At 50.6% G+C, this 22,822-nt stretch overlaps 3 protein-coding genes across 7 annotated transcripts in view; all 3 read left to right on the forward strand.

Annotated features, from left to right (window-relative positions):
* KLHDC3 (kelch domain containing 3) overlaps positions 1-6,998 on the forward strand; it is a 51,771-nt gene extending 44,773 nt beyond the window's left edge. For 4 of the 5 annotated variants that reach the window (XM_019549009.1, XM_019549008.1, XM_019549012.1 and 1 more), the window contains 3 exons: positions 4,841-4,914; positions 5,415-5,493; positions 6,094-6,998. In XM_019549009.1, coding sequence (XP_019404554.1) covers positions 4,841-4,914; positions 5,415-5,493; positions 6,094-6,160 — 220 coding nt within the window. In that variant the 3' untranslated portion in view covers positions 6,161-6,998. Of the gene's footprint in view, positions 1-4,840; positions 4,915-5,414; positions 5,494-5,856; positions 6,057-6,093 lie in introns of those variants that run through there. The other variant, XM_019549011.1, reaches the window with a different exon arrangement.
* Positions 1-22,822, forward strand: part of PPP2R5D (protein phosphatase 2 regulatory subunit B'delta) — a 1,176,261-nt gene that overhangs the window by 115,743 nt on the left and 1,037,696 nt on the right. The window lies entirely within an intron of this gene.
* Positions 15,624-22,557, forward strand: NPAS4 (neuronal PAS domain protein 4). The gene is made up of 6 exons (XM_019549003.1): positions 15,624-16,251; positions 17,541-17,695; positions 18,733-18,838; positions 19,934-20,180; positions 20,657-20,766; positions 21,641-22,557. Exons 1-6 carry the CDS (start codon positions 15,792-15,794, stop codon positions 21,787-21,789), a joined length of 1,227 nt encoding a protein of 408 aa, XP_019404548.1. The 5' UTR covers positions 15,624-15,791; the 3' UTR covers positions 21,790-22,557.

Here is a 22,822-nt window from a genome sequence, read left to right on the forward strand (position 1 = left end):
ACCGAGCCCTGGGGGACCCCACTACCCACATTCCTCCAGGTCGAAAATGACCCGTCCGCCACCACTCTCTGGGTGCGGCCCTCCAGCCAGTTAGGGACCCATTTGACTGTGTGGGTGTTGACACCACCGTCTCCTAGTTTTTTAATGAGAACGGGGTAAGAGACAGTGTCAAAGGCCTTCCGAAAGTCCAGAAAGACTATGTCCACCACGACACCTGCGTTCAAGGATTTTGTTGACCTGGTCGTAGAAGGCACCAGGTTGGTCTGACAGGACCTGCCTCTAATGAACCCATGTTGGTTGCACCTAAGCATGATCTCCCCTGCTGGCCCCTTGTGGACATGTGCCAGGATAATTATCTCAAAAAGCTTACCCAGGATCGAGGTAAGACTAACTGGCCTATAGTTTCCTGAGTCCTCATTCTTCCCTTTTTTGGAAAATGGGAACCATGTTGGCCCTCTTCCAGTCCTCTGGCACATTGCCAGAGCCCCATGAGTGCTTGTAAAGTCGTGCCAGGGGTCCCACAGTGACCTCAGCTAATTCCCTCAGCACTCTGGGGTGGAGTTCATCAGGACCAGCTGATTTAAATATGTCCAGTCCCTCCAGAAGTTCCCTGACTAGGTCGTCTCTGACCCTAGGCCTGAGTGCGCCTCCCCTGGGGCCTATGGGGGTCCCAGTGAGGGGGATGACCCAGTCCCTGCTCAGAAAAATGGAGGCAAAGAAATTGTTAAATAGGTTAACTTAGCAGTCTGGTGCGACGACCAGATTTCCTGACAGGTCCTGAAGAGGACCCACATTACCCGGTACCTTCTTTTTACCCCTTACGTATTTAAAAAAGGACTTCTTGTTGTCCTTGATCTGGGTAGCTAGTCGTAGTTCCATGTCCTCCTTGGCCTTCCTGACCGCCCCCCTATAGTCCCAAGCAAAAGAGGTATAGTCCTTCCTGGTGATGGCCCCTCCCTTCCATTCCCTCCTTTTTAGCTGGGAGACGCTCCTGGATGCTTTTGGTGAGCCATGGGGGCTTTTGCACCCTCTTGCCCCCTTTGATCCGCAATGGGATCCTGTCCCAGAGCAGTGTTTCTTTCTTGCCTGTTGGCACCAACACTTTTTGTCCTTTCTCCCATTTCTCATTACATTTTTTTCCCACTATTGCTCCTGCCTCTCTGCTCTAGACATATTCTGTTGACTGGGCTGACCTGTGCTGACTCAGATGCTCCAGGCTGTCCTACATAATGAAGCTCTGACTGGTGTTCACTGGTTTGGTCTGTGGACTGAGTGGCCTGTGTAATTACTTAACTCCTACTGCAGAGGGGTGCGTGTGTGTGTGTGTGTGTGTGTGTGTGTGTGTGTGTGTGTGTGTGTGTGTGTGTGTGTGTGTGTGTGTAAAAGCTTACCTTGCACAGCAGCATCTCTTTAAAGACGTGATTGTTTGCTGCTTGCCTGCAGAGAGGTCCTCCTAACTGCAGAGACGCCCCAGAGAAGTCACTGCCCTTGAACAACCTGATGCCACCCCAACTTCCCTTCTTCTCCGCATGTTCCCCCTTGTTCCTACCTAGTTGTGTCTGACCTTCCAAGGTAATGAGTTCTCCAGCTGGTATGGGGACATCCGACCCTTCCTGCTGTGTCAGAGTCCAGGGACTGTTGTTTGTTTTCAGGGAGGAGGAGAAGTTGGGCATTTGGACAGATGCTTGTGAAAATTAACTGTTTCTGGGCCTGCCTCTGTGCTCTCTCCAGCATGCTCAAGTTTCTCTTGCCCACGGCAGGAGCTTGTCAGTTCTCCAGTAGCTTGCAGGCAGCTCCTGTTGTTGTCTGTTTCAGTACAACAACTCCTCCCTCTCTGAGCTCTATCAGGTAGGTGTTGCTAATTTGTAGGGCTGGACATGCTTGTCACACCACACAGATGGGGCCCCTGATGGTGCCTCTTCGAGTATGAATGAAGAGACAAAATTCACCACATCAAAAGTTGTGCTTAAGGGGGTGGCTTGCTGCACATCAGCTGGTCCATAGTAGCTTCTGTTCTTTGGTAAGTGAACACTATGCTGAATGAAATACAGCTAAGTTACCACAGGTTGAGAGCAGACACAAAACACTTACTACTGTGTGGTAGGTCATTCCCCCCTTCTCCTGCTCCCTGGTTTTAACTCAGTATAATTCAGTCATTTGTCTCTACTCTTAGTCATGGCACTGACGGACCTGGGGGGAAAAAGCCCCAGTGGTTTACCAGAAGAGAAAGCACATTAGTTTGACCTGGCTCCGCAGCATCTGTATAGATGGGGCCCTTTAGCATGGCTCTTTGGCACTTTTATTTAAAGTTAATTGAGTCATCTATTAAATAAAAAACGCCAAAAAGCCCTGCTGAAGCTCATGATCTGTATACAGACTTTGGGTGACTCGCATCAAACTAATGCAGTGCCTCTTCTGGACGTGCGCTGTGCTCAATGTGGGGGTGCTCCAAACTAAAAGTAAAGTGCTGGGGGTTTGGGGGTTTTATCATGTTTGTTAGCACCCTTATTGATGTTCAGAGACAGAGGTTTCCAATGGGAGAAGCCAAAAAGACTTTTTCATGTGCTTTAAATTTTTTCTTAAGAGTCAAGCTAACCCTTCAAGACGCAAGCTGAAGAGGGAAGGGAAGTCTTAGCACTGGGCATGCAGAGGGCGGAGCATAAATGGCATCACAGGGAACAACCATTAGTGAGATGTAGGCAAGTGAATTAGAGTGTGGATGATGCAGTGTGCTGGAGGATAATAGGGCTGGAATAGTTAGTGAGGAAAGGGACTTAGCTGCAGGCTGGGTCATGGATTTGAATGGGAGCAAGGTGAGAACTGAAAGGCCAGAGAAAGCTACAGGAGATGATTGGGCATGGAAAGGGGAGAAGAAGGTGGACTTCTGAGCTGGAACCAGTCAGGCCAGAGAGAACTGACATGAGATGGGGCCTGTGCAGGCAGAAACCCCTCTTTAGTCTTGCCCTCCAGGGAGTACTGGGATGAGAAAGGATGCGAGTCCTAGGAAACAAGCTTTGCTTTTGATTGGCTAACAGAGTTGGTGGCGGGCCATACAAGTAGGTGACTGCAGATATGTAAGTGTGGAGAGCACTTTGCTCAGTCCTTTGTCCATGTGTAGCAGAGCACTATGGTGCATCTGCCACTTTAAGGGGAGAAGCTGCCTGAGAGGCATTTGGGCAGATGCTTGTGAAAATTGACTATGTTTCTGGGCCTGGCTCTGTGCCCTCTCCAGCATGCTCAGGTTTCTGGGTTGGAGCTAGATAAGCCCAGGGCCTGAGCCGGTCGGGTAGTCTAGCCCTGAGAACCTGTGGAGAGTTCTCTGCAGCAGGGCAGGAGGAATCTTGAGTGGCCCAATATGGCAGGGGAAACAGAATGACTGCAGGCCTGGGAGCCAGAGAATATTATCTGGGGCAGAGAAGAAAGGGTTTATGCAAGCAAGGAGCCTTTGTTTTATGTTGATACTATTGTTTGAGTTGCAAGCCTTGAGCCCTGCTGGAGACAGCTTTGAGGCCTACAGAGGCTATCCAGCCCAGAAAAGGAGCTGAGCCAGTTAACAGAACAGATGACCTGCCAGCCAGAGAGAGTCAGAGCAGGGGATTAGAGGGTCTGCAATCCCTGAGAGGGACTGTGTGAGGGGCCAGGGGTTTGAGGGCCCAGAGAAAGAGAGCAGAAAGACCCAAAGAGGCTGAAAGTCCCAAGAGGAGCTAAGAGAAACTAACGTCTGAAGTGCTAACACCCACAAGGCGTGAGGCATGGTGTAGAGGAGGAACAGTGCCGCACAACTTGCCCATAAGACTGTAGGTGACCTGCAGGGGCACAGCTAAGCCAAGAGGGCCTCTTTAGCATAAGGGATGGATTGAGACTAGTAGGGTCCCGCTGAGGATCTGATTGGGGTACGGCTCACTCTAAGGCACATGGGCAGCCTCCCTTATTTAACCTCAGTAACAACAAGGCATGGTGGGCAAGCAGTTGAAAGGGCTGCGTTATTAGAGATGAGTAGGGCAGGAGCCACACAGCCACAAGGGGGCATCATGGCCATCACTGTAACACAGAAATGACTTGGAAATCCACGTGGTCACCTGAAGGGTGTGGAGGAAGAGGGCCATTGCCAAAATCTTCAGGAACCCTGATTTGCAAGATGGAGTGGAGAAAGAGCTAATGAATACAACTCCTCTGAGATAAGTGAATGGAAAAGCAATTGAACCCCAGGCACAGCCTAGAAAGGAAAAGGTTGTAGTGAAAGTAATGAAACAATACTGGAGGGTGAGATTGAGAAGGAGGTCTCAGGGTATGTCTTCTTCCGTATGACATAAATGGGGTCCACATCTTTGTGCACTTTGGCGTTTTTGTTGATTCAGGAGTTCTTGGCCATCAGAGATGTTACCAGGGATCACTACATGGAAATGGCTTTTGTCAGTCCCCAGGATATGGCTTACCTCATGAGAACAGAGAGGATGAAAGCTACATAGGGGATGGAGCAGTGGTTTTCAAAGTGTACCATGGGACCCTGGGGCTCTACAATCAGTCATGGGGTTCCACAAAGAGATTGAGGGGTGATGACAGAGTGGGCCAGGAGGGGTGCATTGCCATTGTGGAGCTGGGTCACCTGGCTCCATGTAGGGGTACAGGTTCCATGGTGGAAGAAGTTATATGAGAGGGTTCCAAGACTTTAGAAAGCCTGAAAACCACTGGGCTAGAGTCCATAGGAAAATGAACCCATTTCTGCTGTGCAGTTCCTTCTTATGGTAGGTCATAGGGAGTCCTAGATTTGGAAGAGCAGCACTACACTCACAAAACCAGGTATTGCTGCGGTCTGACCAGTTTTGCTTGGTTCCTGCAGCCCGTCTCCAGAGGAGGGAATGGGGGATGAATTTGACCTGATGGATCACTCAGACCTCTACATCCTGGACTTCAGTACGTAAGCACTTCTTCACTGTGGCTCCAGCCTCATGCCCATAGTGGCCATCTGGACCAGAATCCTCAAGCTTGGATTCTGAAAGCTAGCTTCCAACTTAGATGTTTTGGCACCAAAATAAGCAGTTTGATCTTCCAAAATTGCATAGGTTCCATTAGAGTCCCTACCGACTTCATGTTCCTGAGAAGTCTGCCCTGGGTGTTAACACTGGGAAGGTGAGTTTTCACTTAAAATTATGGACCCTGTGGAGCAAGTTTACAGCTTCTCACTGCATTTTTGGTTACAAGTGGTTCAACCCAGCAAGCTGGCGCTTGCTCAAAGTGCAGCCTCCAGCTGGCCCTCAAACTGGAAGGGTAGCCCATAAGGTTGTTCTGCAAGGTGCCCTCCCATAGCAGTTCACTGGGTGTTGAGCTGATGCTTGATCTTGCCCCTGGGAAGAAGTTAGTATGTATTCCATGGTTATCATCAGCCTCTAACCACCACATGCTTCTCTCCATAGGCCCCAGCTTGAAGACTCTGTGTAAGCTAGCAGTGATTCAGTACAGCCTGGACCAGTCATGCCTCCCACATGATATCAGGTAGGACTTCTACTCCAATAGCAAGACAGGTAGTGTTTTGTTCCAGCCTTCAGACTTCAGCCTGGGTGGAGGCCTTTGATAAGGTTTGAGAAGGAATTGCCGTCCCAGGAGTACTAGCATTCTTGGGCACCAGATCGCAGACCCAAGCTCTATGTAAGCTAAACCCAATTAGGAAGCTTTCTCACTGGGTCTGCAGCTGAGTGGGGAGTCCAAGCACCCCAGGTGTTTCCTTCTGGACTGTACCCCTGGACACTTTCTGGGGATACCTCTAGAATCCATGCACCTCACTGTGATGGCCCCCATCTCTCTGCTAACAAATCCTGTCCTCCCAAAACATTTGTGGTAATCTGGGGTCTCTTACAGGTCCCCATAGATTGACACCCAAACCTGCCTCAGCTCAGAGGCTGGGAGAAGAGGTACTGCAGGTGATGAGGTTGACACATGCCTTTGTCTATGTCTATTGCTACTCCATGCCCGGTGGCTGGGTGATGAGCAGGACAGGCCTGTGGGAACTGCTCTGGCTGCAAGGTGGTTTTTGGCACCTGAATGGGAAAACTGGAAGCCTCTTTGCAGTTCTCTTCTCTATCTTTTTTCTTGTAGATGGGAGCTGACAGCAATGACTACAAACAGCACCATCAGCCGTCCAATTGTCTCCTCCCAGGGTTAATCCTGCATCCTTTTCCCCATCTCTGTCTCTCCTTCCCCCCAACCCCTCCTTGCAGACTGACCTGTTCTAGGTTTCTGCACAGACTTTTAGCCCCTTCAGGAAAAAAACATTCATGCTCTCTGCTCTTGTTCTGTGCCACACCAGCCTCACCACACCCTTGCCACAGTTTTATCATCTATGCTCCTGCAAGGCAGAATGGGACAGCATGCTGTAAGGAAAAAGAAACCAGTACCACTCTTGCTGTGGACAGCAGTGGCCTATGTCCATCTGCTGCTGTTCTCACTGCAGCATCCAACTTGAACTAGCCCATCCTCAATGGTAGCTGACTTCAGGACCATGCTGTTCTTCACCTCCTTCTGGAGTACTGGCCAGCACAGCAACAACTCTGCTCCTGCCTCTCCAGCGTCCTTTTCATCACTCCAGTGACTGAACAGATTGCTGCTAGGCCAAGTTCTCTTGCTCAGCCTTCTACAGCACCCTGCTCCCTGGGCACAGGTGTCTGTGCCTAGTCATCCACACTTTAGATCCTGTCTGGTTTTACCCTCTGCTGTCTGAGAAACATATAAAACTTTGTAATCGAGTGGCACCTTTATGGTGGGAGGTATCCGCATCCCTGAGCTCCAGGGTCTTCACTGGAGAGGAGGGCCTGATGAGGATGAAGAGTCCTGCCTACTGGGCAGACAGAGAGGGGACTTCTACATCCAACATTTGTCTAGGATACAGAACACAACAGGGACGTCTCTACCTGATGGAAGAGGGCTGGCTCAGGAGCTGAGGTGCCTTTGTACAGCTCCATGTGTAAACAACAGTTTGAATTTCTATAAATATTTAAAGCAAACCCCTGAGTCTGCATTGTCTTGTCTGTGCAGGTACAGAACCATTGCTGAGGGGAGGGGGGAACCAAAGCCCCTGCTGGAGCCAGCTCTTGTGTGAAGGGGACAAGTTGTGATGAGAGCTAGTAAGGTGACCAAAAAGAAATCCAGGACACCTGGGATGCTGCCCCCCTCCCCTTACCTCTTTCCCCCCAGTCAGCAGTGCTGCTGCATACAGTGGCAGAGGCCAGCAGGCAGAGGCTGGTGGGGAGGCAGAGCTGCTTGGCACATCATGCTGCTCCACCTCCCTGCTGGTCTGTACCCTGTGCCTGGAACTCTCATTTTAATTTTCCCCAACTAGCCAGGACCGACCTCCGAAATCCAGGACTCCCAGGCAAGCTAGAGCTAGAAGACGTGACCCCTGGATTCTCCAAAGAGGTGTCTGGTCTATAATAGCCTGGTCTTTGTGGAGCTGCTCGGCAATGACAAGAAAGTTATGCCATTTGGACAAGCACATGATGAGTCCCTGTCAAAGTGAGAGGTGCACAGGGGCTGATCCAGGCAGTAGGAGTTGGGGAGAGCCTTTTGATCTACCAGGGAAGACATGAAAGAAGGCAAAGATATCAGCACTGGACCAATGGGAAAAATACAAATGAGGCAGAGTGTTAAGAGTTAAACCATTGACCTTGTACTGCATTGTCCAACAAAGGACTGGGGGGAAAAGATGTTGGTTGGGAGAGGGAATGGAGTGTTTGTGTTTTCACAGCCATATGAGACAAGATGGCAGCAGAACACTGGGGCTTTGGATCCACTATACTAGAGAGTGACAAGTGAGTGTGGGCCACAGTGGGCTAAAGCAGGGATTTGGAGGCTGCATTAGGATTGAATGCAAACTGCTTACCCTGTTGTAGCTCCTGTTTGCTGGCTCCCTGGTCATAATCCCAGGAGAAGTGAGAGAAGGGTAATTCGGGTGGAGAATGGCCCAGAGAAGTGGGGATGGTGAAGGAACAGAGAAGAGAGATGGAGCTGGACTTGAAGACGTTTCTTAGCCCTGGAGGTACTGAGGGGAGCTGCTGACATGACAAGCTCATTTGGCCTCCACAGGCAGAGGGGAATGAAGGCCACTGAGCAGCTTCTGTCTGGGGATGAAGGTGAAAAGTAGCAGCACTTTCCTTCCTGCTCCACCCTGTCACGTAGTTGAAATTTTCTTCCCAAGGGCATGCTGCTGAATGTCTTGTTAAGATGAGAATGGAATGCTGAGTGCAGGGGACAGAGAGGTGGAGGAACATTACTGACCTAACTGAAGTAGTCAAGAAGCTGGACAGTGCTGATATGTGGGAGGAGGAATTAGACTACAGTATGGCTAACAGGGCAGCCCTGGCATTCTACTGAAGTGCCAACCTCATGAGGGAGAAGATGCATCTGTCTGAGCTGCTGTTATATGCGCTTTCTGTGGGATTTGTTCCTTTGGCACCCAGAAAGGGCCTGTGAACAATGGTCCAGGATGGCACACCTGAAAAGCAAAACACATTCAACAAAGATGCAGGCAATGGCAAGTGTCTCCAGGAAGGAGGTGGTGACATTGTATGGTCAGGCTTACTTGGTCCAGTAAGTAATTGCTGGGATTAGAATTTAGGGACAAAGGCTAGTGGGGGGCCTTGAAGGTAATTTGTCTTTGGGCAGATTGTGAAGGCATTTGATATCTTAGAATCCTAGAAAATTAGGGTTGGATGGGACTTCAGCAGGTCATCTAGTCCAACCCCCTGTTCAAAGCAGGACCATTCCCAAATATATCATCCCAGATTTGTCTACCTGGGTGTTAAAAACCTCTGAAAATGGAGATTTCACAACCTTTCTGGGTAACCTGTTCAGTGCTTTACTACCCTCCTAGTGAGAAAGTTATTTCTAATATCTAACCTAAATTTGCTTTGCTGCAACTTAAGACTATTGCTCCTTGCTCTGTTATCTGCCATCACTGAGAACAGTCCAGCTCCATTCTCTTTAGAACCACCCTTCAGATAGTTGAAGGCTATTATTAAATCCCCTTCAGTCTTTTCTTCTCTGGACTAAATAGGCCCAGTTTCCTCAGCCTCTTCTCATAAGTCATGTACCCCAGACTCCAAACCATTTTTGTTGCCTTCCACTGGACATTCTCCAACTTGTCCACATCCTTTCAACTTATTTCCCACTGTAACGCCCAGGTCCTTTTCTGTAGAGCTGCTCCCCAGCCAGTCAGTCCCCAACCTGTAGCAGTGCATGGGATTGTTATGTCCTAAGTGCAGGACTTTGCATGTGTCCTTATTGAACCTCGTGAGATTTCTTTTGGTCCAATCCTGTAATTTGTCCAGCTTCTCTGTTGCTTTCAGTCCTTTAACTGAGATAGGGAGTCTAGCTGCTGGAAATACGCTATACAGCAGACAGCTGGAAAAGGGCAGGCACATTGAGTAGCAGAGAGCACAGAGGCATCACCCACAAGCAGTGGTCCTGGGACAGGAGTCACTGGGTAGGAATCTGCAGTGTAGGCAGACTAGATGGTCAGAATGGTTCCTCCTGGCCTTGTAATTTACTAAAATGATTTTTGATCCACTTTGCTAAGGAACTTGCTAGGGAAGTGGGAACCATGGAGTTATGCAGGACAGAATGCTGTGGAGTAGGCAGGTCACTACTGAAAAAGAAGGCTGCACTGCTTGCTGTCTGGGGTCAGAGCTGCAGGGCTTGGTGAGGCGTAGGTTTTTATTAGATGTGGAGTTGCATCCCTTTCCCCCAGGAGGAGAATAGCCAGCACTAATGTGCTGAACACCCTGAGCTCTCACCGTAGGGGCCCCATGCAGAGCTGGATCATTGGCAGAGACACATGCATTCTTTGCAAGTGGGAGAAAGGCAGAGAAGCTTTGACTCTTGGAAGTACCTTACTGGTACTTACTCTAACCGCTAACCCCGCACAAGTAGCCCGCCACTGCCTTGTCTTTTTGATGGAGTCCCTCCTTAAGGATTGGTGAATGGAGATGATCCCTTCTGCACACACCCACTGCCTGCTCCTCACTCCAGCCCACACATCTGACTGTCTTTCCTTCCCCTGTTATCTACTCAGGCCTTGTCCCTTGTCTCCCCGTGTGAGCTTTGCTCCGCCATCTTCCACTGGCTGCAAATTTCACCAGCCTTAGCTTCATGCCTTCCTCTGGCTGGCTGCTGCCTGGAGCCACTGCCACAGCCAGGAGTACTTTCACCACAGTTCTGCAGCCAAAAGAGCACTTCTATAATGGGGAAAGATGATTAGGACTCCCCCAGCCCCTGGGACAGGCCAGGGATGGTCTGCTAGGACTGTGCCTGCTATCAAATGCTTCCCCTGCCTAGAAAGTGCAAGGACAGCATAGAAAAGGAGGCTACTAGAACCTTTTCTTCCTGTCAGGGTCTCTGCTTTTGAATGCTGTACAATCTTCTTAAGGTCAGCTGTTTGCACTGCCTACATGCACCACTTGCTTGCCTCTGGCACTGATGCTAGTCCCCACAACCCCATCTGCGTTTGCACTGAAGTGCATAGCAGGCTATTGGAGGGCTGGTGGCACAAGGAAGCCATGCTTCTCGTTCTCTATTGCTTTCAGTCTGTTTGATCTGCACTGTATCCATAGGCCTAGGCGCTTTGGAGATGCTAATTATCTCAGGGTAGTACAGTCCAAGACCTTCCCTCGAGGCAAGAGGTGTGGCACTAGCTTAGCTCTGGCTTCTTCCTGGTGGTCCCATGTTGCTTGGTTTTTTTGGTGGGGGAAGTGTGTCACAGAAGGAGGAAGAGCCATAGGAAACATCTCCTGTGGGGAAAGTAGGAAATGCTGGGCCACAGCAGGAGTTCAGAGAAACAGCAGCTTCTTGGGGACCTGGAGAGACTAGAAGCAGAGCCCAGAGAGACAGGACTGTGGTCCCTGGGACATGTGGGTCCTGAGTCCACACCCCCACCTACCACATAAACCCGTGGAAACAGCTGGGCCTGTACTGTCCTGAAAGCTGGGTCTGGGCCTTCTGACACTGAAAGGGAATGGGATAATCCTAAATACCTGAATGCGGTAAAGGCCAGGGAGAGAGGCATGGGTGAAGGAAGGACTAGCAGTGAGAGAAAGGAAGAGAGTGAGGGAAGGAGAGAGTGAGCTGGGCTGGGCTGTAAAATAGGCTCTGCTGGCAAGGTGAGAGGTTCTGTCACCTGGGCCTTCTGCATTAGCTTGATACCAGAGACCAATTCTGCCCTGTCCCTCATCCCCTAGCCTAGAGCACAGAGGCGTACTGTGTCTGTCCCTCATGGCCACACCTGCGATTCCACAGCCGGGACACCGCGACAGGTTGGGAGTGCTCAGTGCCCCTCTCTCTGAAGAGAACCTCAGAGCCCAGACCTGAGTGCTACAGGTGCACAGCTGCCCGAGCCTGCCGAAAGCCTGCAACGGCAGTTCCAAGGAGTGTGAACTGCTGCTGGGCTCCCTCCTGCCCCCTCTCTCACTGTGGTGGTTTTCTGCAGTGTCCTAGAATTCGGCATCTCCCACTGGGAGCCCCATAGCTCCTCACAAACACTATCCTGCTTTTGGGTCCTACCAGGCCCTGCACACTACCCTGCCTCTCATTTCCCAATTCCTGTCCCACCCCAACAAGGCACTGATTGGACTCCAGACCCACTCCCTACATACAGCAGCATGGGACTGAAGGAAGAAGAGGGTTGGGGAACTGGGGTCTCACTTGCAGTCAGAGAGGTAGGAGCTTAGCTCAGACTTCAGGCTGGCCAGGACTACAGCCTACAGAATGGCTAGCACAGCAGCTGCCCACATGCACACAGCTGGAGTGGTGAGCCATTGGAGATGGCCATGCCTCCCTCCCTCCTTCACTGGAATGTGTGCTAGGGAAAGAGGCTCAGCACCTGGTGCCTGGTAAGCAGCACAGAACTTGAGGCCAAGGAAGAGGAATGGAGCGGGCCACATGGAGGCCAAGGAAAAATCCTCCCCTTGCAAGTGACAGCAGTAAGGTAGGAATGGCAGGTGTGTTGTCATTGTGGAACATAATCTCTGCCTTGCCAGTCCCTTTTGCCCAACCCTGGCCCCCCAGCTTGTGCTGGAGAGGAAGGCTCCTCATGGGCCAGTTCTAGTGCTCCAGCTCTTTAACATGTGAGAAGCCATAGCCCTTCAGCTGCTTGGAAAGTCTCTTATCACTGGAGCCTACACAATTCCCCCTGAAGGCAGAGAAGTCCCACACCACTGCCATAGCTGTCACCTAGATGAGTACCTGCTGGAAGTGAGCTGTGGGAACAGAGCTAGAAGAGTGTGTAGGACAACCGGGGTTGCCCAGAACAGACCTAGGGGCCAAAAGTCAGACTTGTCATGGCTGAGGTCACCTCCTTACATCAGCCCTGATTCCAGAAGATGCCAGGCCTGGGCTGCAGTTCCCACGATGCATGGCAGCCTCTGTACCTGATGACTCTGCTCTAAGCAGGGCCCAGCAGGAACCTGCAGAGCAGAATAGATTGTGGCAACCAGTGCTTGGGGACTGCTGCTGAGCTGGTTTGGAGTCTGGTGCCATGAACGTTCACTAGGCGGTCCCCATGCCACTGCCAGTGACAGATTCCTTCACCACAGGAGAGCTAGGTGAAGAGCTAAGAGGAGGTGTCCATATGGGGGCCAGTTCTCTGGCAAGTAATGCGGCAACTGTGGCTAATTGCTAGCAGTACAAGGAAATCCATCCAACTGACAGCCTGGGGAAGACACTGCAGAGACGGCCCCAACAGGGTTGAGCAGCTGGCACCTAGCAGGGAGACAGCAGGCAGCACAGGATCCCTCAGATTAAAAACCCAGCACATAATTGTGCCATTTGTCTGGACATCCCAGACTCTGGCTCTCATAGGCATTTTTGCTTTGGTGCCAAAGGAGAAGAGCTAATTGAGCAGACCTGGGCCCAGGTGGGGCCTCGTGTGTGGTGTCACTTGGGGGGGGTAACCCAAGACAGAATGGCACCCAAAGCCACCAGAATGGATGGTGTGTACGAGAGAGGCCAACTGAATGCCATGCTCCAGCAGCATGGCCCCCTTGCTGAACTGACAAGTTTGTTTTAAAGAACCAGGCTTCCTTTTATTGCTTCCCCTATCAGATTGCAGCCAGGCTGCAGAGGGTTATTTTTAGAAGCCTGCTTTCTAAAAATAGCCCCAAGCTGTTTAGAATTGCGTCACAAGAGGTAATTGTATCCCCTGTTTGGCCTGGCTTGGGCCCCCAGACCTCCAGGAGGGGGGGGGTACAAAAGGAAGCAGAGAGGATGAGGGGGTCAGCAAGTTCAGACTGAGCCAGAGTGGAAGAAGGTAAGAGGCATTTTGCCAGAGGCTGATGTCCTAGCCACGGGGCTTTAATACCCACGTGTAGGTGTAGAGGTGCTGCTCTGGGTGCTGTCAAGGCCTTGACCACATGCTCCACCCAGCGAGAAGCTGGTGTGTCACTGGTCCCTGAAGGCTGCTCCTGGACCAAGGTGGAGTCCTGGTGGGTGGTGAATGCTGTCTCCTGCTGATCTCTAAGTGGAAGCCTTGTGCCATTTGGCAGCCAGTGATGGATTCCCATGTAGGAAGACTGGCAGCAGCTCACCTGCTGCTCTCCACAGGGCATAGACCCATACCCTGCCCTGCTCTTCTGACATGTTGGTTTCTTCATGCAGGACAATGACCATCTTCTGTGACTGCTGTAGTAGGCCATTGAGGAAGGAGATGAACTGCCCCTGGGGAAGAACCAGGCTGGTGTCCAACACTTCAAAGCCATTCAGGTCAGAGATCACACTGCTGTCTCCTCTGGTTTCTGCCTTCCAAATGACTGGGACACCTTTCCTGGCACACTGAGGGGTAGGATCCTGCTATACTTTTCTGTATTGTCTGGCATGAGTTTCTAAAGTTTTTCAATGGGGCCAACCTGCCAGCCTATCCTCCCTTAGTGCTATCTGCTAGCAAGGAAACATCTGGGAGTACTGTATTTGGTGGGGAGGGGAGTGAAAGGAGACTGTCAATGAATTGTTGAATACAGGCTTGGGGCCACAAAGTGAATCTGTAACTCAGTCTGAGCTTGCCAGGACTAGGGCACCAGGAATAGGGTGAGCAGGGATGAGGAGAGTGTGGATGTGGTGGTAAGTTGGGTCCATAGAGCAAAGAGGACTTAGCAAGCTAAGGTTTAAGCTATGTTTGTTATGTTTTTATTCATTTTCCTGTTTATTAGAAAAGGCTCAGGGTGGCTTACAATAATAAGAAAAATACATGGTAAAAAGCAGATAAAATATTAAAATAAAATAACATGTAATGAACACCAAGATCCACAAACTTAACCTCTCTTGCTAAAAGCCTGCCCAGATAAAAAAACACCTCATGGCATTTCTGGAACAGTTGCTTTTTCTAGTACCTGGACTTCATCGCTCAGGCCTTTCTGGAGGGACTGTCTCTTGCATTGGCCTCTGTCTTGAGATGGCAATGAGATCTTCTTCTGGCACAAACAACTAGAGAAGGCAGAACTACCATCAGACCAGGACAGTGACAAAAGGCTTGTAGCAGCTTCAGTCTTTTGCAGCAGTAACCTTCTGAGCTTCTCCAACTAGAGCCCACTCACCATAATTCAGGCAGTGTCTCCCTTCTCCACCCCTGACCTCACATCCCCACTTTGCTGCTTCAGGACATTAAGCTGATTGTACTGTCCTTCTGTCTGCAGCAGTAGCCAGTCAGGCATCTGTTGGGGGCCTCCTTTGATAGGCTTGCTCCGACCTATCCTGCTGTGTGGCTAGGTCAGCACTGGAACCTCCTGTCAATGTGGCAGTGGCAATTACAGGGTGAAGTCCTTTTGGTGACTTTTCTGTGCTGGCAAAAGTCTAGGTACAGATGTAGTTATTCCAGTTCAAGTGCTTTTGCAGGCATAACATACTGCAAAAGCACTTTCCAGCCAGTATGTCCCATGCTGCTGTAGCTGTATAAGCAAAGCTTTTCTTTTGTAGACTAAGCCATAGCCCACCACTCTGAGGTAGGGGCTGGCATGGGGATCTGAAACCTGTGAGGGTGCCCTGTACTGAGCTCTGCTCCACCATATCAGACCAGGATTAGTACCTGAGGCTCATGGGCCCAATGAGTGCTATTGGTATCACAGGGGTCAGACAGCTGTTCAGATACCTCAGTAAAGAGATTGCTTCCTTTGCCAGGGCAGGACTGTTGTCTAATGCTCAGGGGCAGAGCATACCTAGGCTAAGCTACATGCATGCCTGCATTGCCTGCCAAGAGCCAGCTCAGGACTTTATATGGACTACAGCCTAGCCTGGAGTGAGAAGCTCATGAGCATGGAGACTTGCTCAGCCCACAAATATTCACTTAACCAGCACTGCAAGCAGCAAAGTGTTCCCAACCCCTCACAGACACTCCCACCCACTGCAACTTACACAGGCCACCATGCTTCTTGTATGGCATAGGCTGTGTGGTCCCCTTGCCTCTGAGCTCTCGTGTTGGCTGAGGTAGTGAGCTATGCCACCCTATGCCCTGGTACTGCTCTTCTAGGTCTGTGACTGGGTAAGGTGTGTCTGGCGGGGGTGCCAGGGAGCACTGGTGGAGATGAAGAAGCTACAGGTGATGTGTCCCAGGCAGGGGGCAGGGCTGTGGTGACTGTCAGGCTGCACTCCTCCTCATCTGCTTTGAACAAAAGGAAGAAAGATGCAGGACACTGTAAATCTGGAGACTGTAAAAGCCTGAGGCTGGAAGCTCAAGGCTTTGGTTGCCATGGGAGCAGCTCCTTTGTGCAGCTTGCTGTCAAGCTGTCTGCCCTAGGTGACTGACTGATCATTATAGGAACATGGCAGAGGTTCCCTGGATTGGTTTACATGAAATACCCAGGCAGAAAGCTGCACTTCATGTGTCTGACCAGGGGATGGAAATGTCCATGCTCACAAGGATGCAGATTTCATCGTTACTGGGAGTTTTTCTGTGGAAGGAGGGAAGTAGAAGCCACTGCTGTTTCCTTTTCACCAGGAGGAACAACTACACTGGGAAACAAATAGGAAATTGCAACCCTCTTCCCCCTGTGGGACTCCCCATTGCAGGAGTGGGGCCTTTCCCTGTTAATTCTAACCCTCTGGTTTGGTGTAGGTCAACAAAGCGTGCCTCTAAGGCTCGTCGGGATCTAATCAATGCCGAGCTTCAGACACTGCGCTCCCTGCTGCCCTTCTCTGCACAGGAAAAGGAGCGGCTCTCCTACCTTCACACCATGGCTTTGGTCTGTCTTCAGATCCGAGGGTCACAGCTCTTTCCTCCAGGTAAATCTGGTCTTGCTGCTGTTAGTCCCTGTCTTGCACAGTCTGGTCTGATCTCCATAATCCAAGCCTGTTGCAGACTGATCTCCAGCTCCCAGTGCCTCTGTCACCTCATAAGGCCTCATGTCTGCTTCACACAGGTATAACCAATTCAGCACAAGGGCTGCTTTCCACACTTCCCTGCAGATATACCTCCTGTCAGGGAGACAGATACCACCAGACACCGCTCCTTACCTACAAACAGGTCTCTGGCTCTCTTCCTTTTCTCCTCACATCGTAGAGCTAAGGGGGGCTGCTGTCCCTCTGTGTCTCTTGCATGACTCCTCTAGGGACACTATGTTTAGCTCTGTGTAGCTCCATGAGCACACCAAGGGGAGTTAGATAAGTGCAACAGAAAGCAACTGGCTCAGTAGCAGGCAACATCTGCCCAGCTGGTAGATGTGAGTCCTGGGTGGCCTAACAGCAATGCTCATTTTAATGGGACAAACCCCACAGACAGAGTGGGCTCTTGGGGCAAAGGGAGGAAATGCTGGGAAAAGAATAGACAGATACAACATTAGGACAGCCTTCCACAGCTCTCTGCTTCTGCTTAGAGGCTTAACTAGCAGGGTTTATGCCCTAAGCAAAGCTATACTGAAGAATGACTATGGGGGGCTGGGGAGGCAAGGAGGTGCTGCTGAGCACTGGAAGGAAGGAGGTGCCAAGTGCAGAGCATAGAACAGGGGTATTACCTACTCTGGGGATTTAGAGTCCCTAGTTGGTAGTGCCAGAGCAGGTATGCTCTGTCCATCCTGGTTCTTGCTGCTGCAGTAGTAGCACAGTGTCCCTGCACCCAGATGCAACCCAGCTGCTGTTGCTATGGCAGAAACTACCTGGGCAACTGCCATTTTGACATCCCCACTAAGTTAGTGCCAGGGGCTGGTGCCCTCCTCTCCTTCAGGTGGCGCTCCTACTGCATCTGCCATCACTGTTGCAAGGACATTAACACCATCAGTATTTCTGCTGACACCCTTACCCTCGTTGATTTCTCTGGCTGTGTTGCACTCACTCACTGTGCAATGGCTAGATGGTAAACCACAGGATAGAGATTAGCTCTACATGTGCATGCATGTACACACACACCTGCAAGCACTACTGCAACAAAAAAGATCACACGTGTCTAGTGAAAGCCCTGGAGGGTGTGGAATGCATGAAGGGTGCAAAGCTCCCCAGCACACGAGTTCCTGCTCTTGGTAAACTTGGTAATCCAGGTGATACAGTGAGAACTCAATCCTCCTCTTTTTATTCTGCAGGTCCATATATGCCGGCGGGACCTGCCGTTACCAATGCTGTGATGCCAGACCTGGATCTGCTGTCCCTGCTGCCAGGGTTCATCCTTGCTGTCTCTGCAGATGGCAAGCTGGCCTACATCTCTGAAAATATAACCCAGATCCTGGGTTTCTCGGTGGTAAGCACAGTTTTTTGCAGAACTAAAGCACCAGCTCTGTCTCTGTCTATATCCCTATGGCAAGTCAATGCTTGTTCTTCTTCCAATGCAGTGCTACACCAAGCATCAGCTGGCATGAGTTTTGTTCAATGCTGGCTTCAGCTGATTTCCTAGGACAGTGGTGACCCAAGATAATGGCATAGTTCTCCTAGTCTTAATGATCTGTGTGATTACGTGTGCCCAGGAGCAACTGCAACATTCAGAATCACTCCCTCTGGCTTCTATTGTTTGCCTTCCATCCCATCAGCCAGGCAGATTGTCAATAGCTGAAGCTACTGACTTTGGCAACACATAAGTGTTCTGATGAGCTATGTGTGTTGAGGTGACAGCTCAACCTGCTGCATAGCTGAGGACTGCTCTTTGCCTCTAGCTCAGCTGCTGCCTGGATTTTCCATTCATCTCACTGGTCTGCTCAATTTTAATGGGTAATAAATGGTTTCCCTGTTCTGCCAGACTGTTCATATGCTATAGTAGGATGAAACATCCTGAGTTTAAAGAGACACCTAGCAGCAGCCTAGTGGTTCAGGGTACTAACCTGGGATGGGGAAGCCCCAAACTCAAGGTTCTGGTCTGAATTGGAAAGAGGAAGGGTGTGGACCTAAGGTCTCCCATGGCCCAGGTGAGTGCCCTTATCAATGGGCTACTGACTGTTTTAGGTCTCCTTGGCTCCAAAAAGAAACCACTAGTTTGACAAGTTGGTATTTTCCAACTAGGTCAATTTCTGAAGCTATCAATGGTGCTTGCCCCCCTGGTGACCATAGTCCCTGGTGTCTTTTGTGCCAGTCTGGATCTGGAACCCATTCATCCATTCCTGTGTGATCCAGAATCTGAGGGTGTATGCCCCATACTGTCAGTGGGCATTCCCTGTTCCCAGACAGCTCCTACCAACTTTTGCAGACACTGATTGTTCTGGACACCAGTCATTCTAGGTCCTCTGGTCCATTGTAGAACCAGGCTGGGTCTGCATTAATAAAGCTTCTTTTTGTTGTCTCCTTCAGGTGGAGCTGCTAGCCCAGGGAGACTCAATCTTTGACCTCCTAGACAACAGAGCACATGAGACTTTGCAGAAGAAGCTGCATGCTGCACAAGAACAGCCAGGCACTGGTAAGGCCAAACAGGGCTCAGAACAGGGTATACATTGCCATATATATAGGGCTGGAAGGGACCTCCAGAGGTCATCTAGTCCAACCACCTGCCTGAGGCAGGGTCATCCCTACCCAAACCATCCCATATAAACCACTATCTAAATTCAACATAAGACTACCATCAAACCTGACACAACATAGACCTAATATCCTATCCTGCTACTGGTAAAGGAGGGAAACCACAGCAGCCAATGCCTTGCTTCTATAAAATGTTGTCAATATATGCTCAAGAGGTCCTGGGTAAAGGGCTATACATGACACCCTATGTGGGTGAAAGTAGGCATGTACATGAAGCTATGTGACAGGAATGGGTCACTGCATTAGGCCCTGATCTGCAAAAATTACTTTCTGAAGGAAAGTTTTAAAATGATAAGCCACTTGCAGCAATTGCCACCCAAGTTTGGAGAGTCAAGTGGAGATTGAAAGCCTCTGGGTACATTCTACTTCCTATGAATGATGGAGCTGGTCCATCCTAGAATCCGAATCCCAGCAGTTCAGTACACTCATAGCAAATCATTTTTTAAAGAACCTGTGCTTCCACTGTGCTTCTGTAAAGTTAAATCTGTTCGGCTGCACTGCCTTCTGGGTACTTATCCTATGGTACAAGTATAGCTCTCAGTATCAGTGCTTTGCTGGTAGTTTTGAAAGGTCTTATGGGATCCTTAGTGGGAAACTCAGGGGAAACTGTGGAGAGAGCAGTAGTCAACCTCTAATTTGCCACTGGAAAATTTCCAAGAGATTGGTGTAAGATTCCTGAGGCTGGTGTTCTTTGTGAACTGATAGCACAAGCAGGCCAGAAAGAATGCTTAGCTCCACATACCTCATCCTTGGAAAGAGGGCAGGAAATACCTTACCAGGCATGTGTGCCACACTGTGTAGGCTGTGCCCATGCAGCCAACAGCACCTCACTGATAATTATTGCTGACGGGCCAGGAAAGAGCAGCTTCTTCACCAAAGGGAGACCCCTGATCAGACAATATGGGCTATGAATTTGGCAACAGCTCACACCCTAGACGGAAGGTGCTAACAATCTACACAATGTTTTTCCTTGCAGAAATTGCATTTGTCAGTGAAATGCGCACATCCAGGTCCTTTCGAATGAAATATGGAGGGAATCGGGCAGTGGCCGTGAGGGGGCGATTCCTTGCTCTGAACAGAGTGCCCACCTCCTCCATTTTAACTTTCATTGCTTTCTGCACTCCCATCACACAATTCTTGGAAGATGGGCATGATGCATCCAATGATGTCCCATTCTACAGCCAGCACACATTGAACATGAGAGTCACTGATGTTACAGAGAGGTAAGGAGAACTGGTTTTGGCATGACCTTGACTGCATCCTGCGGAAAGCAGCCAGTACTCACAGAGCAACTGCACTCCAGTGAATAACTGCCAGCATTCATAATGAAGCTGGTTCTTACTGGGAGGCATACTCTTAAGCCCCATAAACATTACAGGTACAGAGTCTTTCCCCCATCCCTAAGGGCCCCTTTTCTGCCCCAGTACCCTGGAAGAAAACCCATTACTACCCACTTCTATCAGCAACACAGACCAGACCAGATCTTGCCTCTTCATCCCAACACTTCTGAGAATGGAAAGGTTTGCTTTGCTTGTTTCTCCTGATCCTCACACCCAGCGCTTGTCTTTTCCCCTACTGACACCAGTGAATAGATCTCACTTCATTTCTTGTGTAGCTCTTTCCCCTCCCCAGAGGGTACCGAGCCACCATTTCTAAGAAACATGTTTACTGAGATGATGTTCTATTCTGCTCTCCTCAGTGTTGTTTATCACCTTGGCTATCAGAGGGAGGAGCTGATTGGTCAATCTTGGTATGCTCTTGTACACCCAGAAGATATTGGTGCAGCAGCAGCCTTACATGAAACTCTAGGTAAGTGCCAGACCTGGGCCAAGAATGCCCATGTGTCCAGGGGGAGCAGGGATGTTGTTTTTCAGCAGCAGAATTTACCCAGTTTTACATTATAACTAACATTGATCTAATCTTCCACACTGCTTGTTACATATGAAATACTCTCCTTAAGCTAGTCAGCAAAGCTGCTGCTCAGTGGCTTTAAATCCCTCCTGAAGATTCACTTGCACTGTGATACACCTCCAAGAACACAAGCAGCGTGGGGACAAGCACCTGGTGACCCTAAAGAGGAAGGAAAGGCTACCAGCGAGGCCTCATCACTTGCACCTCTCACACAAAATGTGCATAACCATATCAGCTACCTATGCACATGATCGGGGAGGGGGTGGATTTTAATTAGAGCAATTCCTGGAAAGCCACTTGAATTAAAACATTTCACTGTCACATGTATTAAGCCCCTGCACATTTAACAACAGCTGTAGGATGCTTCATGTAAACCTCATTCAACAAGATTTAGATAAAGTGCCCCTGCAGCCATTTCAAAATGTGTGGGGGCTTATGTGACAGTAAGCCTATGCTGGAGTGTTCAAATTAGAACATGGAGCAGACTCAGTTAATTGAATCTGCTCCAATACATTCCAGTTAAAACCCAAACCAGCAGCCAGATGTTCCCTGGCCATGAGCACAGCGCCACCTAACTGGTATGCCACTACAGGCTCCTCCCTTCGCTCAGGCCAAATTCCCTTTCAGGTAATCAGAAACGCTGCTTGGGTTTGATCCACAGCACTCCTATACTGGGGGACAGTGTGCAGCCTCTGCTTTTGCCATGGGACAGGAAAGGTTACTGTTAAGTACTGCTGCCCTGAGTCCAATTGCTCTGTACTTGTGATTTCAGTGTGTGACCCTGGGAGCTGCCACCAGCACTTAATGGTTCGCATGCTATGCAAGGACCTGAGCTGGACCTGGATGGGAATCACAGCATCAAGGGGGCATGGAAGGGAGATCATCACCTGCACTAATGTCAGCCTCAGGTACATCTCCTAGTCCTAATCTGCAGAGTTGTTCCTCCCTTGACACCTCCCCCGTTACATAAGGTTCAGAGTGCCAGCAGCCCTTCACAAAGCAGAGCTAAGCCCTGCCTGATCAAGCAGCCACTTGGAGCAAGGTGAGGAAATAAGGTGATCACAAAAGACAGGCATCACCCCCAAACACCAGGAGAGTGTCACCTCCATGTGGTGAGCCTGGCAGGGTGGTGCAGCTGCAGAAGAGGCAGCAGATGGAAGGAAATTACAGATGGAGCAAAGAACAGGGGAGCACAGAGGATGCAAGAATGAATAAGTGGAACAGTTACTGCCAAAGGCCAAAATGTATCAGCAGCCTCCCTGTAGCACCTGCATCAGGCTATTTGCAAATGGCAGATGCCAGATGAAAGTAATTCCGAGGCAGGGGCCTCTAGTCTGCTCCAGGAGTTCCCCTTTTGGGCAAGCAGCACATGTAGGTTGGAGGGGGAAAACGGGTGCTGGCTCGTTAGCTCCCTTTTTGCCCCTGGCAGGGAGCATGGTGCCTCTCTGGGGCAGTCTCGGGATGGCCATGGCAGCAGCAGGTGCTCACTTTAGTCCCTGACACATGCCCTTTGTGTCCCCCACAGCGAAGAGGCAGCTCAGCATCTCCAGGGCCAGAAACCGGGGCACGGAGCCGGCCCCGCAGCTGTGCCGTGCCCGAGGCCCAGCGCCAGGCGCCGAGAGCAGGGTCCGCTGCCGAGGACGCTCAGCCCCTTCCCCCCGCGGGCGGCTGCGCCGAGCCCCGCGCCCGCCACCGAGACTGGGTCGGCTCCTGCGCTGGGGGGCGCACTCCTCCCCGGCCTCCCCGCCGCCGCCCACGGGAGCGTTTACGAAGCCGCGGCCCCAGCCCCGGTCCCCGGCCTGGCCGCGGGCTCCTTGCCACCGCCCTGGGCGCTCAGTGCGTTGGCCGGGCACATCCAGGCGCTGGCTGACAGCCTGGCGCGCTACAGCCAACTCCTACAGCCCCGCGCCGCGCCCGACCCGGAGCCCTGGTGGAACTGCAGCGGCGCCGAGCC

The sequence above is a fragment of the Crocodylus porosus genome, unplaced genomic scaffold, assembly GCF_001723895.1.
Source record: "Crocodylus porosus isolate Cpor-Errol unplaced genomic scaffold, CroPor_comp1, whole genome shotgun sequence".
NCBI lineage: Eukaryota > Metazoa > Chordata > Crocodylia > Crocodylidae > Crocodylus > Crocodylus porosus.

Excerpts from the sequence above, each read along its gene's own strand:
- NPAS4 (XM_019549003.1), top strand. The coding sequence starts at position 15,792 with ATGGCAGAGGTTCCCTGGATTGGTTTACATGAAATACCCAGGCAGAAA. Across the intron at positions 17,696-18,732 it reads AGATCCTGGGTTTCTCGGTG|GTGGAGCTGCTAGCCCAGGG; the intron begins GTAAGCACAGTT and ends TGTCTCCTTCAG. Across the intron at positions 20,181-20,656 it reads GTCACTGATGTTACAGAGAG|TGTTGTTTATCACCTTGGCT; the intron begins GTAAGGAGAACT and ends TGCTCTCCTCAG.